We start from the raw sequence: 17851 nt of genomic DNA on the forward strand, positions 1-17851 counted from the left end.
ACGGCACCGCTGTTTTCAACATTGATAATAAGAAACCAAATATATTAGAACAATTTCTGAATGATCATGTGACACTGCAGTAATGACTGCTGTAAAAGCTTTGCCATCACAGGAAAAAAATTGCATTTTATAAAACTTTTTCAATAGTTTTTAAAAGCTTACTGTATTCTTGTTAAAATAAATACAGCCTTGGTGAGCATAAGAGTGTTTCAAATACATAAAATTAATCTCACCAACCTCAAACCTTTGAACGCTAGCGTAATTATTGCTCTCAGGATTAACAAAGTCTGTGAGGTAAGATGATTCTAGCAAAAATCTTTCCCTTCTTAACACATAAATTGAGGTATCTTCACTTCTACAAAATTTATTTTACAATAATACATCAATAGTAAAAAAAAATACACAGAGTACAATGATTTAAAGTGATGAATAAAATGTATTAATAATCCAACACACTCAAAAATAGGGCTGGCAATAGAGTATAAGAATACAATGCCGAGATCTGTGACAATATCAGAAATGGGCTGAAAATATGAGTATGTTTCAAAGAGAGGGGCAGTTTAACAGCCTTGTGACATCTTTAATGTACACTCAGAGGTCTCCCATGCAAGGTGGTCTTATGTAAGGCGTGTCACCCTTACGACAGGTATATGACCTGTTGTTGACAGAATGAAAGGTTATCTAATACATTTGTTGTGTTTGTGGTTTTAACCTCTAACCTCTGCAATAATCAAAGTGATTTCATATGTAAACCCAGACACGGACCATGCGAGTTCACTGTACCTCATGCAATAGTTTAAATAGACATCAAATGAGTTTAAGTGCATATAATCCCTGTGTCTCTTAGAGAGATTAAGTTCCTGTAATAAAAACACGACAAAAAAACCTGTTGGGGTCCATTGTGTGGTGTTAGTTCTTAGTTCTGTTCTGACTGCTTTGACTACCAGTGCTGGATGGGCGTAGATGGTAAGAGTATTGCTTTGCTTGATTTAAAGAGTCCACCAGGCTCACACAGTCGACGGCACTCACTGTGGATAAAGAAAGCACACACATCAGTCAAAAATGGAATAATTATGATTTTTTAAAAATGTTTTTGAAAGAACACCCACATTGAACCGACAAACGCTGACCAATGCAGACAAACACCAGATTACAGTATGTCACTTCTCAGGCGTTCCACGACCTGACAAACACTGATTCAATGGCGAAAACGAGCGCTGACAAATGACAACAGACATTGACGGGTAACATCGATTCGACAAAACCTGATGAAGGGCTGTTGCCGTTGGTCGCCATCTGTCAGTGCAGTGTGAATTGGCCTTTATGCTCACTGAGGCTGCATTTATTTGATCAAACATACATTAAAAACAGTAATATTGTAAAATATTGCACTTATTTTAATATATTTTAGGATTTAATTTATTCCTGTTATTGCAAAGCTGAATTTGCAGCATCATAACAGTCTTCGGTGTCACCTGATCCTTCAGAAATCATTCTAATATGCTGATTTGGTGCTCAAGAAACAACCAGATTTTTGGCTCAATTTCTTTCAATTATTACTATTCTTAGTATTATCAATGTTGAAAACAGTTTTATGCTGCTTAATGTTTTTGTGGAAACTGTGATACCGTGATTTTTTCAGGATTCTTTAAAAAATAAAATTCATTGTACAGCTTTTTTTTTTTTTTTAAGGAAATCTTTTGTAACGTTTTAAATGTCTACTGTAACTTTAGATTAATTGAACGTGTCCTAGCTGACTAAAAGTAGTAATACCTTTTCTTTTTTAAATCTTATCCCAAACTTTTGGTGGTGTATCACGGTTTCCAAAAACGCTTATAATATTAAGCAGTTTTCAACATTGATAATAATAAGAAATGTTTCTTGAGCACCAAATCAGCGTCATAAGAATGATTTCTGAAGGACACTAAAGATTGGAGTAATGGCTGCTGAAAAGAACACAAGCAGTGATTATAAACCCCAGTACTCACACTGTTTGTTTGTTTTGAGTGACAGATCCAGCAGCACTTGGCTTTGGCTCTGTGGTTTAAGAACTGCAGCCCGGAGAGAGTGTCCTCTTTTAGACGGGGCGCCACCTAGAACAAAAATAACAGCAGTGTTTATTGCTTTAGATGTGGTCACATCATGCAAATTGTTTTTACTTGAATGGATCAATATCTCCACGTTAACGTCACGACTCGCGACTGATACTAGAGCTGTTAAAATAACAAGAATTGGACAGTTTGGTATCAAACGTGCAGGTGTGTGAGAGCGCGTGTCCATCTGGCAGCGGCGGGCAGGACGAGGGGAGGGAGGTTTGCGTTTGTGAGCGAGAGGAGACAGCTCGACATTCCGTCTGACAGCAATGAACTTTTCAAAGCGCTGTGACTGTCAGGGAGGAGCGGGGAGGGGAACGAGTGTCCGTGTGTGTGTGTGTGTACGTGTGCGCGTGTGTTTGAGAATGAGAGCGTCTCTGGCCTGCTCAGCCATCATCACCTGTTCATGTCTGCTGAAGGTCAGTTGCGTTAACTGGGTCGAAACTCCACCTTATCAACTGATATGAAAGGAGGGAGGGGTGACTGTGTGTGTCTGTGTTGGAACGTCACATAAAACATAACACCCCACTGTAATAATCTTATTAGTGATGCTTGGCCTACTTTTAAACATAACTTATGCTACGGACAGGAATCATAACTCAAATCATGTCGCTATTTAAGGAAAGGTATCCAATTACTTTTACAAGCGATCAGGCATATGGTTATAAATAAATAAAATTCTATTTTAATATATCTTAAATAGTGTCACATGACCTTTTGAATTCATTCTTATATGCTGATTTGCTGCTCAAGAAACATTTGTTATTATTATAAACAGTTGTGCTGCTTAACATTTTTGTAGAAAAAGTGATACTTTTTTTCAGGATTCTTTGATAGAGAGAAAGTTCAAAAGAACAGCATTTATTTGAAATATAATCTTTTGTATCATTATAAATGTCTTTACTGTCACTTTTGACTTTTTTAATGCATCCTTGCTGAATTAAAAAAACATTCTTTAAATAAAATAAAAGCTTTCCATTTCAGATAAATGCTGTTTTTATGGAACTTTCTATTCATCAAAGAATCCTGAAAAAATTATATACAACTGTTTTCAACATTGATAAAAAATAAATGTTTCTTGACCAGTAAATCAGCATATTATAATGATTTCTGAAGGATCATGTGACACCGAAGACTGGAGTAATGATGCTGAAAATTCAGCTTTACCATCACAGGTATACATTTAATTTTTAAATATATTCCAATAGAAAACATTTATTTATTTATTAACAAATTATTTAAATTTGTATTAATATTTCACGAATATTACTGTATTTTTAATCAAATAAATGCAGCCTAGGTGAGGATAAGAGACTGCTTTTAAAAACATAAAAAAATCTTACCGATCCCAAACTTTTGAACGGCTATCTATTTATATAATATGCAAATTAGGGCTGGGAAAATGAGCAAACTCTTTAATGTGTACCTACATGTCATTCCTAACATGATTAAAACTGTGATATTAATTGGTTTATCCTAGTGGACAGTAATATAACACTCACCATAGATATTTTGGAGCACAGAGCTTTTTTTCCCAGCGTTCCTGGTAGGAGCAGCTTGAACTTCAGAAGAAGTTTTATGGTGGGTGTGGTCATGAGCTATAGGCCACTCCCATAATAACTGAATCAACAGAGCTGTGACTTCAGCAGACTCCGCCCCTTTCACAGTCCTGCACAGTACCTTACGAAGACGACCCCGAATACAAGACCTGAATGGAAAAACATGTTATGGTTTCACAAGCACATACGTACCAGCAAATGCAGCGACAGCATATTAAAGATGTAAAATCAAACGAGTAAACCACATTATTGTTCATAAAAAGGACTTGAAGAATGTGCATATACCTTCTTTGTACTCTGAATCCCATTATTTTAGTAAAGCCATTAAAAAGAAAGTGCACTCATGGGTCTGCATTACACTCCCTACACTCTCTCTCTCACACACACACACACACACACACACACACACACAAATAAATAAGAGGCCTATTCTGGTGACCTCCCCTCAGAGGTGTTGATGTGCTGGTGGGCACAAAGCCATGCCACAACTCAAACAAGGAACATGTGGGCAACATATGAGCAGACACATATGGAATCTGCAGACTTTTCTTGCATTTTCTGAGTTGATTTAGAGGAAAAGTTGATTTAAACAGTTAATGTTTTGAACTTAATTTATTGTCCATGTATTTGTAAACAAATAAATACATTTACATTTTATGTATATTGTCATGTATAAAAATCCAATTTATACTGTGAAAAATTAGTATTATAAATATGTGTAAAATATGAATTGGAGAGATGAGATATGAGAGAAGACAATAGCTAGCTACGTTTACATGCATCCAAATAATCCGTTTATAATCATATTGGCGGCTCAATCAGACGCAAAAGCCTTCACATAAACACCTCAATTGTTTAGATTAAGCTTGATCCGAATGAAATTTCATGTAAACGCTTGAATCTGATTATTTTCTCAAATTTGCACACATGCGCAGTGCCATGATGCATATGTTTACATACATTTTACGTTATACAAACGTGCATATGTAACATCTCATGTCTTACGAACTGGCCAGTGGATGAGACTGAATATTTACTTTAAGTCCCCCTGTGGCTAAACTGTTTTAATGTTATTTATATGTCTGTGGGATGTTTTTAATATGCTTTAAAGGGGTCATATAATGCCATTTTTGTACAAGTTAATATGATTCTTTTAGGGTCTAAATGAAAAGTTTGTAATATACTTTAAAAATTCTCATTAGTATTGTAAGAAAACACTCATTTTACCTGGTCAAAAACAGCTCTGTTTTCAGCACGCCATTTAAGTGCATGTGTCTTTAAATGATAATGAGCTTTGCTCACCCCGCCCCTCTGTTCTGTGGGGCATTTTGACACAACACACGTGGAGTGTTGCCTTGACAACAGTTGAGGGTATATTTTGGGGAAAGGATGGCAGCGGGAGTCTCTGAGGACACATCTGTGCAACCGTATCAATTTGAACCGGAGTCGGACCCGGAACAAGATGACGGCCCCGAAGAAGTTCGACATTTAAGGCTCGAACAGGACGTTTTTGAATGGTTGGTTAACGTAATGTCACTTTGATCTATCTTTGTATGTACTGGCAGGGTAGAGTAGTGAGATACGAACGCTATGCGTTTACTGATGTATACGTTAGTTCGTTGACAGATTGATGTTACCGCTAATGGTCATGAAAAACCTTTTACTTTAGCTTTATACTGACCCTCGTTTATAAAGCAGTCTGGTGAGAAATGATTCGCGCAAACATGAAAGCATTGACGTTGATCATGGGGAATATTCCCTTCGAAAACAAAACTCAGCCACTGCGTCTTCAGCGGTTCGGATATAGGAACATCAAAATGACTGCTGTGTTCGTTATTACACCAAAGAACAGAACACCACAATCGCTTAGACGCCATTCTGCTCCAGCGTATCAACAATGGTGGACTATGATGATAGCTCGCTCAGGGCGGGTCTGTGTTGAAACGCTGCCGTCAATTAACAATCGTGGGAGGGGCGTCCGACCGTCTGACGTCACACAGTCAGACGGCTCGATTTGAGACAGGGGAAAACATATAAGGAGATTAAAAAAAGACCACTGGATGGATTTTTATCATTTTATGATGGTTGTGTACAGGCACTGCCAACACACATTTCAGTACAATCAACTTGTAAAAGTGCATGTACCATTATATGACCCCTTTAAGACAAACAATTTGCAAACTCATAATTCAACACCATTGCTGAGTATTTTCACTTTAAAACTGCAGTGAACCAAAGACAGTCTCCAAAACGCAATTTAAAATCGCTGGTGTTTCGTCAACGAGTGGATCTCTGAGCTGGTGTGATGGAGCAGGGGCTAATTTGCATATTCACAGAACCGCGTATACTAAATGAGGCAAGGGTGTAGAGTTACATTCAAGCTTTTTTAAGGCATGAAGAATTTTTTTTTAAAGGAAAAAACTTTTACATTTGTCATTTTGGTGATCAAAGAGGAGTTTTAAGGGATAAAATTATTGACTACAGGGTTACTTTAATAATAGTTACTTCAGACATTAATGCCAGCTTTCATTTTTAGATATGTCATCAAGGCAAAATGTACAGTTATACTCACAGTAGCTCTGGTGACAACATCGCAATGGCTTTTTTCGGTTCTGAACGCGCCGACTGGACACTAACTTTTGTTTGGAATACATGTAATGGGGTTCATTTATGGTTCATATAAACAGAACTTTCAGAATCTGAAATGGGATTGGATTTATTCCGATTGACGAAAACTAGAGCATGTGAATATGCCTAGTTTAGGAGACTAGTTTCCATGGACAGTGGCCAAACACACAGTCATTGTACAAAAATATTTGAGTTTAAAATGTTGTGATTGGCCAATCAGAATCAAGTATTTATTGTAGTAGAGAAATAGAGGAAGAAAAAAGCATCAGTACCTCCTCCATGCTCTCTGTATCACAACGGCCGCCTGATTTTTACAACGGATGCTGTCTCCTTTCATTTCCTTCTCTTTGTCCTGTTGTTTTTTTCTTGTTCTGCTCATCCATCTCTCTTTGTCCATCTCCTGTTTCTCTCTACCAGTCTCTTTCTGTCCCTCAGTCCTTGATCTTTTATCCTTTTCTCTGTCCATCTCTCTTTCTGCCTGTCTCTCTTTTTGTCGAGTGACAGAGGTTCTTCCTGAGGGGGAGTTGGAGACGTTATATTGCTGGGTTCCTGTGGGTTTGTGGTCTGATGCTGGCTTGGTCCCCTTGGACGTTGATCTATAGATGCCGTCTGTCGGTGCCTCTGTGGAACCTAGTGTAGACTGAGCCGCTGGTTTTGAGTGGGCAGCTATAGTCCTGGGTCTGGTGTGTATTGCTGATTTGGGGGTTGTGGTGGTCTCCATGTGGCCTGGTGCTACATGGGCTCCTGTGTGGACCAGTTTGGCACTGCCTGGTCGACTTGACCCAGCGGGGGATCGGCGCTCATGTGTGGATCCACATTCCACTGATACGCATGTGTCTACTACGCCATACGTCTCTATCACACACACCTCCTCTACAGTGCCTGAACACTTCTTGGTACTCAGAGGGGTCACCGTGAGGCCAGAGGTCGCAGGGGGGAGAGTAGTGTCTGGTGTTTTGGCCTCTCTCGTTCTGCGCTCTGACAGAGAAACAAAGCAATTCGTTAGAGATGACAAAGTATAATAACATTAGGTGGCACAACAGAAGATTATTTGTTATTATTATGGTGCTGCTAAATGCTTGATTCTGATTGATAGACAAATGTGCTGAAGTGTTGACTGATTTTCAGAAAATAGACTAAGCATATGTAAGCCGTTTAAAAACGTAGCGCTAAATGAGAGCGAGAGACAAGAGTTGGTGGTTGCTTAAAAGATCCTCTTTGTTGTCTTTTAATAAACATTGTAACGTTGAAATAAATAATACATATAGATACTTAAATCAAAGTAAATAAATAAATCAAGATATAAACCTGAACTATATGTACAGAAATGCTCTAATTATGACCGCCGCTAGCGTAGCTAGCGAAAGTGGTCATATAGGGATTGTCAACGTTTTTATTTTTTTAATTTTTTTATCATCTACTGAATTTTTCGTCAACGATACCAGGGACACCGAAACACCGGGGAACATGAAATTTGGTGGGCATGTAGCCCCACTAGACTTTTACGGAAAAATTTCGTTTGGTCCCCGGGGGCCACCTGGTTTTGGGGTTGCTGGTTTAGGATGATACTGTCACACACACACATGCAGGAATACAAACAAACGCAAGAATGCACACACACTGACATCCACACGCACAGACACACACCCATACACACACATACAAATCCACATGCACAGACACACACACACAAACACACACGCGCACACACATGTACGCACGCATACATACACGCACAGACACACACACACACAGACACACACATACACAAACACACACACATACACACACACACACACAGACAGACATGCACATACTACTACTTTTTTTTAGGTATATACATAAACACGCAATACAGCCAAATTGCTCCACGTCATTTATTTTTGTGGAAAGCCAGTGCAGGCCTGAGCGGCGGTCATATTTTGTACCGCCATGCGGTACATCTAGTTCTTTCACACAACTGGCTGAACTCAGGTATTAAGTACAGTTAAGTGGGGAGAACAAGTATTTGATACACTGCCGATTTTGCAGGTTTTCCCACTTACAAAGCATGTAGAAGTCTGTCATTTTTATCATAGGTACACTTCAACTGTGAGTGACGGAATCTAAAACAAAAATTCAGAAAATCACATTGTATGATTTTTAAGTAATTAATTTGCATTTTATTGCATGACATAAGTATTTGAAACATCAGAAAAGCAGAACTTAATATTTGGTACAGAAACCTTTGTTTGCAATTACAGAGATCATACGTTTCCTGTAGTTCTTGACCAGGTTTGCACACACTGCAGCAGGGATTTTGGCCCACTCCCCCATACAGACCTTCTCCAGATCCTTCAGGTTTCAGGGCTGTCGCTGGGCAATACGGACTTTCAGCTCCCTCCAAAGATTTTCTATTGGGTTCAGGTCTGGAGACTGGCTAGGCCACTCCAGGACCTTGAGATGCTTCTTACGGAGCCACTCCTTAGTTACCCTGGCTGTGTGTTTCGGGTCGTTTTCATGCTGGAAGACCCAGCCACGACCCATCTTCAGTGCTCTTACTGAGGGAAGGAGGTTGTTGGCCAAGATCTCGCGATACATGGCCCCATCCATCCTCCACTCAATACGGTGCAGTCGTCCTGTCCCCTTTGCAGAAAAGCATCCCCAAAGAATGATGTTTCCACCTCCATGCTTCACGGTTGGGAAGGTGCTCTTGGGGTTGTACTCATCCTTCTTCTTCCTCCAAACACGGCGAGTGGAGTTTAGACCAAAAAGCTCTATTTTTGTCTCATCAGACCACATGACCTTCTCCCATTCCTCCTCTGGATCATCCAGATGGTCATTGGCTAACTTCAGACGGGCCTGGACATGCGCTGGCTTGAGCAGGTGGACCTTGCGTGTGCTGCAGGATTTTAATCCATGACAGCGTAGTGTGTTACTAATGGTTTTCTTTGAGACTGTGGTCCCAGCTCTCTTCAGGTCATTGACCAGGTCCTGCCGTGTAGTTCTGGGCTGATACCTCACCTTCCTCATGATCATTGATGCCCCACGAGGTGAGATCTTGCATGGTGCCCCAGACCGAGGGAGATTGACCGTCATCTGGAACTTCTTCAATTTTCTAACTAGATGTACCGCATGGCGGTACAAAATAATTGCGCCAACAGTTGTTGCCTTCTCACCAAGCTGCTTGCCTATTGTCCTGTAGCCCATCCCACCCTTGTGCAGCTCTCTGGTCTTGGCCATTGTGGAGAGGTTGGAGTCTGTTTGATTGAGTGTGTGGACAGGTGTATTTTATACAGGTAACAAGTTCAAACAGGTGCAGTTAATACAGGTAACGAGTGGAGAACAGGAGGGCTTCTTAAAGAAAAACTAACAGGTCTGTGAGAGCCGAAATTCTTACTGGTTGGTAGGTGATCAAATACTTATGTCATGCAATAAAATGCAACTTAATTATTTAAAAATCATACAATGTGATTTTCTGGATTTTTGTTTTAGATTCCGTCTCTCACAGTTGAAGTGTACCTATTGGCGCTTTTCCACTGCATGGTTCGGCTCGGTACGGTTCGACTCGGCGCGGAACGGTTCGGCTCGCTTCGCTTTTCCACTGCGTGGTACGACTCGGCTCGGTACGGCACGGTTCGGTTCGCTTTAGCTCGGTTGCTTTTCCACTGCAGTTAGTACCGCTTCAAAGTGGGTGGGACCGACTGAAAGCGCCAAAGCGTGCCGTACCGAACCGAGCCGTACCGTACCATGCAGTGGAAAAGCGCCATATGATAAAAATGACAGACCTCTACATGCTTTGTAAGTAGGAAAACCTGCAAAATCGTCAGTGTATCAAATACTTGTTCTCCCCACTGTATACACGAATGGACTTCTTTATGAAGTCTTCCATAAGCAACATCTTCCATAAGCATCTTAAAATTATTAATAAAATAAATAACCAATTTAAAAATATATAAAATAAGTAAGTAAATAAATAAATAAATAATATACCTAAAAGTGCAGTATTATAGTGAGTAGAAAAAAGTGAAATAATCTAATGTAATAAAAACTAAAGACTTTCAAATTAATATGTTACACATATTTATAATATAAATTTTTCACAGTATAATTTGGGTCTTTAAACATGAAAATATATATAGCTGCCTTTTACATTTTAGGATGGTAGATCACAAGAGGAAGACAATTTTTTATTTTATGAATTTTATATCAATATTTTCAGGATTTTTATTATTAGCCATTTATTGGTTAGCAGCCACAATGTGAAAATAATTATCAGCTTATTATCAGACAGATATTTTTAATAAAATGTTTAAAAATACGAATTTATTGACAAATTAATGTGCGCTCAAGGTCAGCATGTTATTCCTTACTTTTTATTCATAAACTAAACTCACCAGTTCTATGTTGTTTCTCTCTCCTGCTCTGTGAATGAATGTTATGAGCACCGGGGGACTTTTTGTGTTTGTGTCCTTTCACCGCCACTGGATCTTTAAACCTCTGCTCCGTTTCATCCAGGGAAAGTTTTTCCACTCCGACTGCAGCCAATGACACGCGCTGCTTGTGATCCGCCTCAACCAATGAGAGCTGCTGCTCTGCCTCACGTCTGCGTTCCTCCTCCCTCTTCCTAGAGAAACAAAAAACACACACAACACACATTTATTGACTTGACACATATTTATCCTGTTGATGACGACTGTCCTGGATCATTTATTTAATGTTTGTTGTGCCGCTTGGCTGCTGCCTGTCAGTTCTAGGTCAAGTATCTGGTTATGGTTTCCATTGCGAATATTCTAATACACTTAAACAACCGATCAGATTTTTGTTTTGTTTAAATTAATACTTTTATTCAGCAAAGATGCATTTACATTGTTAAAAATATTCTATTACAAAAAATTATTCTGTTTTTTTTAACTTTCAATTCATCAAATATCCTGAAAAAAATGCATCACTGTTTTCACAAAAATGTTAAAGGACAAGTTCGGTATTTTACACTTAAAGCCCTGTTTACAGATCGTATCTGATGAAATAGAACGGTTAAGATTAAAATTTGGACACATGCTCCTGTCCCGAGAATTTTAGGTTTATTTCGCTTTTGTGGACCTATTTTGCCAAACGCGTCACACCCGTGATTCTTCCGTTGAGAGCTTGAATAATAGACACTCCAGCCCAGTTGGTGGCGATAATGCACCTTTGCCAATTGCAAGCAAACCACGGGCATTTCATTGAATACACAGAAGAAGCAGAAGAAGAAGCGGCGGAGTAATACCGTAAAGGTGCTGCGGTCTCACAGCACGTCCTATTAAGTCAATGGAGTTGGACAAAAACTACGATAAAACCTGTTGGAATGCATCTTTTTCAGCGATTTTTGAGGGAACATATCAGTGAACACCCCTGACCACTCGGTGAGTTTCACGTCTTTGTAAACGAAAGTTTAATGTGTTTTTAGGACGGAATCTTCCAGTGCATATAGACAACCATTGTGGGGGTGGGGGGGGAATTTTTAAACCTAAAATTCTCGGGACAGCAGCATGTGTCCAAATTTTAATCTTAACCGTTCTATTTCATCAGATACGATCTGTAAACAGGGCTTTAAGTGTAAAATACCGAACTTGTCCTTTAAGCAGAACAACTATTTTCAACATTGATAATAATAAAATAAATGTTTCTTAGGCAGCAAATCGGCATATTAGAATGGTTTCTGAAGGATCATGTGACACTAAAGACTGTAATGATGCTGAAAATTCAGCTTTGCCATCACAGGAATAATAGGAATTACACTTTAAAATCTATTAAAATTACAAAATAGATATTTTAAATTGTAATCATTTTTACAATATTAAGTTTTTTCCTGTATGATCAAATAAATGCAGCCTTGGTGAGCATAAGAGACTTCTTTCAAAAATATTTTAAAAAATCTTTGGAACGCCAGTGTACAACCCATTTTCATTAAGTTAATTTAAGGTTTTTAGAGTCAGATAATTTATTAATCTTTCATCTGCTTTTTGTTCTGATTACTGGTTGGTACAATATCTCTTTCAAGTCAATATCCGAGTTTAACAGGCCAGCATTACACATCCCTCCATGGTTTTGAACACCTTTACCTAGCAGGAAACAAAAACGAATGAGTAGATGGATAGACTGCGGGCAGAATAACACAGATAAAAGACAGACGGTTAGAGAATCGGACTTCGCATACAAGTTTAGAGGATGTATGTTAATGCGAGTATGCAGAGCCTGGAAAAGAGAGAAGAGCATATTCCAATCTGTGTATGTGTGTATTCATTCATCCTCAGAGCTGACAGACTCTAAATGTCAAGCTGTTGAGCAGCTGAGTGTTGCCCAATTAACAGAAAAGCAGGGAGAATGAGTGAATCTCTCTTGCGCTCTTTCTCTCTCTATCGTCTCATCTATTTCCATTATTGACAGCAAGAAATTGATGCTCATATTCCTCAGCAGGCAGGTAGATAGATGAGCTGGTTCAGAGCAAACACACATAATTAAACAACACGTATTATATTCATGCAAACATTCCATGTCAGCTCCACAGATCAGCCTAGCCACATCAATCAGCACTGGATTGTGGGTAAGAGAATATTTGCACCCCACCATTTATCTCTTTCTCTTCAAGGCAGAATAACCTATGTGTGTTTACGAGAGTCTTACTTTGCAGCGTCCTTGCGTAGTTGCTCATGTCTCATGAGGAGCTTCTTGCGTTCTTTGAAGGCCCGTCGGACCTTGTAGCCTTTGTAAAGAGCCTGGATGGATGAGGCGGCGATGTCCTGGATGGCGGCGATGGACAGAGCTCCATGCTCCAATAGAAACTGGGTCAGTTCCTGATGCTCCGCCAGCAGGGCATAGTCTAGAGGAGTGTACCTAGTCATTTAACACAGGGGTTTTTAAACTTTTTGATGCCACGGACTCCCAAAAAATTATATTATATTTAACATTTATATAGCAAGTTTGGGGTTATTAAGATATTTGATGTTTCTGAAAGAAGTCTTGCTCACCAAGGGTGCATTTATTTGATCAAAAATACTGTAAAAACACAGAAATATTGTAAAATATTACTGCAAATAAAAAAAGCTTTTTATTTAAATATATTTTAAAATGTAATTTATTCCTTTGAGGGCAAAGCTGAGTTTTCAAAGTATGCCCGACTGCTTCCTGCAGTTCTACAAGTTACAAGTAATTTTCAGGATTCTTTGATGAATAGAAAGTTACATTTACATTTATGCATTTGGCAGACGCTTTTATCCAAAGCGACTTACATTGCATTTCAAGGTACACATTTACATTCTTATCAGTTCTTGCTTTCCCTGGGAATCGAACCCATGACCTTGGCGTTGCAAGCGCCAATGCTCTACTGTTTGAGCTACAGTTCCAAAGAACAGCATTTATTTGAAATAGTTAAGACATTTATAGTGTTACAAAGAATTCTCTCGATTTTGAAATATTTATTGCATCCTTGCTGAATAAAAGTATTAATTTCTTACAAACCCCAAACATTTGAATGGTATAAATAAGAACATCTGATTTGTAACCACTAGGCCACACCACAAGAACTGTGTGCATGTGTGAATGTTTGTTACCTCTCCTCTGTGTGCTCCATATGGTTGGGGAATGTCCCACACCCCAAAAGCAGCTTCACAGCATCCAGATAACCGTTATTACAAGACCAGTGGAGCGCGGTTCTCCCCTTAACACATAAACGTACACAAAAATCAGACTTCTTGTTATTTTTTAGTCTCTCTCTTTTTCAAATCTCAAGCAGGGCGCTCATGGGTAATGGCCAGTACATGTTCTCAGTGTTGGCTTTGGGCTTGCTTTACAATCATACCTCCTTGTCCTGGATATTGGGATCTGCATCATGCTGAATGAGCAAGGCCATGCAGTTGATGTAGCCAGCATACGCCGCACACTGCAGGGGAGTTCGTCCAGCGTGGTCCTGCAGGTTAGGACTGATCCCGTTCTCCATCAGCACCTCACACACCTCTGCATTACCGCCCAGAGCCGCCCAGTGCAGCGCAGAGTGACCGTCTATGTCTACCAGATCAACACGTGCCCCTCCTAAACATATTCAAGATGCAGATTTACCATTAGCACTCTGGGAACTGGTGTATTTTAAACAGAGATGTCAGACACATTTCCACCAACAAAGTGCCACAAGAAGTTTTCAAAACATCTCAAGCAATGCTTAGCAAAACTAGAACACTACAATTATGATAAACGAAGCTGTCTAGAAAGGAATCTGATGCATGTGTCTAAAATAAAATTGTTTAATTACAAAAATGGTTGCTTGCGATGAATTTTTTTATGTTATAAATTTAAATAACATGACCATTGAATCAAAAGCAGCTCATGATGGAATAAAGACAGAATCATAATATCAATGTGATAAATTACACCAATGTTCATCAAATAATTTTTTTTTATAAAATAGATAAAAGTGGGCAAATAATTTAACTAATTATTTTAGACAGACTTGGAACCAGTGTTAATTTTGTTATCGAAATTTATGAAGAAAAATGTTCGTCAAACGATCTTTTTTGCATGACTAAAACGAGACAAGACAAACGTCGTTGAACGATAACTGTGACTACATCAACATGGAATATAGTTGACAAAAAAGACTAGACTAAAATGTAGTTAAAAAATAACAACTTTACCAAAATCTCTCTTCATTTTTTGTCATTTCATGCTTGCAGTTGCCAGATGTCAAGATTTTAAGACCCCAATCAGAGCTTTTCTCTTAAAAGAATACATTTTCTGCCCAATGTTTTACTTAGTCTTTGCAATCTGGCAACCACACGTTCTCTCTACACTGTGGAAAAAGCATGGATTATCTGAAAACACATGCTGAATTCAGAACCACATACTAGTATACTACTTGTATTACCTTTATCAAATATTAAGAGTAGTATGCTAGTAAGCGGTTCCGAACTCAGCAACAGACAAACATGTAAGCTGGAGTTTAAAGTTTATTCTGCCTCAAATGAAAGTGAGTCATCCTTGCTCACCGCTTGTGCTGTTTACTGCGAGCCTACGACTAAATCTGACATCAAACCTTAAATGATGAACTATCTTAAATCCAAACACGGATCTCAACTATATTGCTTGTGATTGTGGTTGTGGAATATGTGATAATCTCTTCTTTTTTTCTTTCCTTTTTTTGCTGTTGTCTTAATAGAAAAACATTAATGTAATTTGGAATGAATGAAATTACTATTAGGAATTTCACTGTTTTAATTGTTGCGAGACGTTTCTCGTTTTACTAGTTTTCATAATGTAGAGAGTGTGTTAATTTATATGATAAATAGCCTATAATAAATCAGGAAAATAGATGAGGTAAACTAAACCATGCATACGAGATGAGATTCTCTTGATTTGTGCTTATAGGTGAAAGTGCAATAATTCTGATGAAATAGAAATAATTTTTTCAAATGACAATTGTTGTGATTATAAATCTGAGCAAAATAATTGAACCATTATGCAGCATGACGAAATTGTGACTAAGTTTGCATTGACTAAAACTACACTAAAATGCCCAGACATCAAACCTATTTCAGGGAGTGCGTTCTCGAGACACCAGGCACTGTTTTGTGCGGATGGGCGGCCGGAGCGCGTTGAGGGATTTCTGTTAGAACGGTGTAGTGTTAACGGCCCCTAAGTTAATAACTAATGATCTTCGCAACGGAAGTGAATCAATCAATCAAAACTAACTTTAGCTGGACAATAACTTTATCCTAGAGCTGTTGTAAAGCCTAAACAATCTTTAGGTAAAATGACCAATGTTACGGTAATTTCCTATTATCACTGTAAAGCTGCTTTGAAACAATCCATACTTTTAAAAGCGCTATATAAATGAAGGTGACTTGACTTGACATTTAGTTTGTCTTAGTTTTACTAAACAAAAACAGGACAAGGTTGCCTAAATAAGATAAAAAACTAAAAAGTATGTTTGAGGACTAGGACTAAGGCTTATTAACTAAATGACTAAATTTAAAAAAAGAAATTGCTGATTACTTAAGACTACTTCGAACATAATATGTCTAATTAATAAACAAACAAATAAATAAATATAAACATACTATACTAAAAAATACTCAAATTGTATTTGTATTTTTTATATATTTTTGATTTTCGACATATCAATTATTAAATGTCTAAAGTAAAATGATTTTCATTGTTTTTTTTGCATATTTGTATTATTTTCCTGGACAGTATTGTCTATAGGGAGGATAAAGGGGCATGTATGCTGTTACAAACCTTTGATCAGTGTTAGGATGACATCTCTATGGCCCATCTCACAAGCACGAAACAGTGGCGTGTGTTTCATTACGTCCAGCGGATCCACCATGGCTCCCTGCTCTAGCAACAAGCGCACAGTGGACACATGCCCTGAGAGAGCAGCCGCATGAAGTGCTACACACACACACACACACACACACACACACAGGAGCACATGTAGACAGCGAACAAACCGTCAACTCTTATTAAGGCTGTATGGGGGGTACATACATTGGAAATGGCTTGTTAATTGCTTGATTGAAAAGAAAATGCAATTATCACTGATCTGCGCTGAAACTAACCAGTTTAGGCCAGGAATGGGTAATTGTATTCAAAATGACAATCTGAGTGTGTGTATGTGTTTGCGAGTGTGTAACTCTCTCACACACCTGTCCCTCCATATTTGTCAGTCATGTTGATGTCCAGGTCCTTTTTCAGATCCAGCATAATTTTGATGACATCATCGCTGCCCTTCCCAGCAGCCCACATGAAGGCTGTTCGTCCCTCCAGATCGGGCTCATCGCGCACAGAGTGGTGTTTCAGGAACACTGCAACTGTGTCCTTAACAGACCGAAAAAAAACAATAAATAGGTAAAATCACATAAAACCAATTAAATAAAGCAATAGGATACCAAAGGCCACGAGCTTATATTTAAAATGGCAGCAATAACAGTAATCTCACAAAAGACACCAATGTTCATCAAACAAAAACATTACTAATAATTCCAATATGTGTATACAAATTTTAAAGTAAAAATAAAACTACTAATAATCCAGATTTAAAAAAGTATAATTATATTTGTATGTAAATATATGAATAAATGAATAAACAAATAATTAAATAAACAAATAAATGACTAATAATAATCCTACTGATAAATCATCTGGCAAGTATATTTATATTTGTTTGTGTATATATAAATATGAAAACAAATGAATACATGAAGTAATGAATAAAAGGACAAGCAAACAAATTAATTGCAACTAATAATCCCCCCAAAAAATGATCAGGCAAAATGTATTTATATTTGTATGTGTATAAATGAATGAATGAATGAATGAATGAATGAATGAATGAATGAATGAATGAATACACATTTTTATATTTGGTTGTGTTTATATACATATTACAAAATTAATATTTTAATGTGTATAAATAAAGGAATATATTTATATATTTGTGTGTGTATATATAAATGAATGAATGAATGAATGAATGAATGAATGAATGAATGAATGAATGAACATTTTTATATTTGGTTATATATATTTCAAAATGAATAATATTATATGAAAAATGAA

General features: G+C 37.9%; 1 protein-coding gene across 3 annotated transcripts in view; it reads right to left on the minus strand.

Annotated features, from left to right (window-relative positions):
• Positions 1–348: 348 nt before the first annotated feature.
• The window catches only part of invs (inversin), a 35811-nt gene continuing 18308 nt past the window's right edge, over positions 349–17851 (minus strand). For all 3 annotated transcript variants that reach the window (XM_082149637.1, XM_082149638.1, XM_082149639.1), the window contains 10 exons: positions 16939–17110; positions 16529–16684; positions 14100–14329; positions 13852–13958; positions 12926–13135; positions 10657–10886; positions 6553–7258; positions 3596–3801; positions 1989–2093; positions 349–1028 (listed from right to left, as the gene is read on the minus strand). In XM_082149637.1, coding sequence (XP_082005763.1) covers positions 910–1028; positions 1989–2093; positions 3596–3801; positions 6553–7258; positions 10657–10886; positions 12926–13135; positions 13852–13958; positions 14100–14329; positions 16529–16684; positions 16939–17110 — 2241 coding nt within the window. In that variant the 3' untranslated portion in view covers positions 349–909. The remainder of the gene's footprint in view (positions 1029–1988; positions 2094–3595; positions 3802–6552; positions 7259–10656; positions 10887–12925; positions 13136–13851; positions 13959–14099; positions 14330–16528; positions 16685–16938; positions 17111–17851) is intronic.

The sequence above is a fragment of the Leuciscus leuciscus genome (genome assembly GCF_965113295.1).
Source record: "Leuciscus leuciscus genome assembly, chromosome: 20".
Lineage (NCBI taxonomy): Eukaryota > Metazoa > Chordata > Actinopteri > Cypriniformes > Leuciscidae > Leuciscus > Leuciscus leuciscus.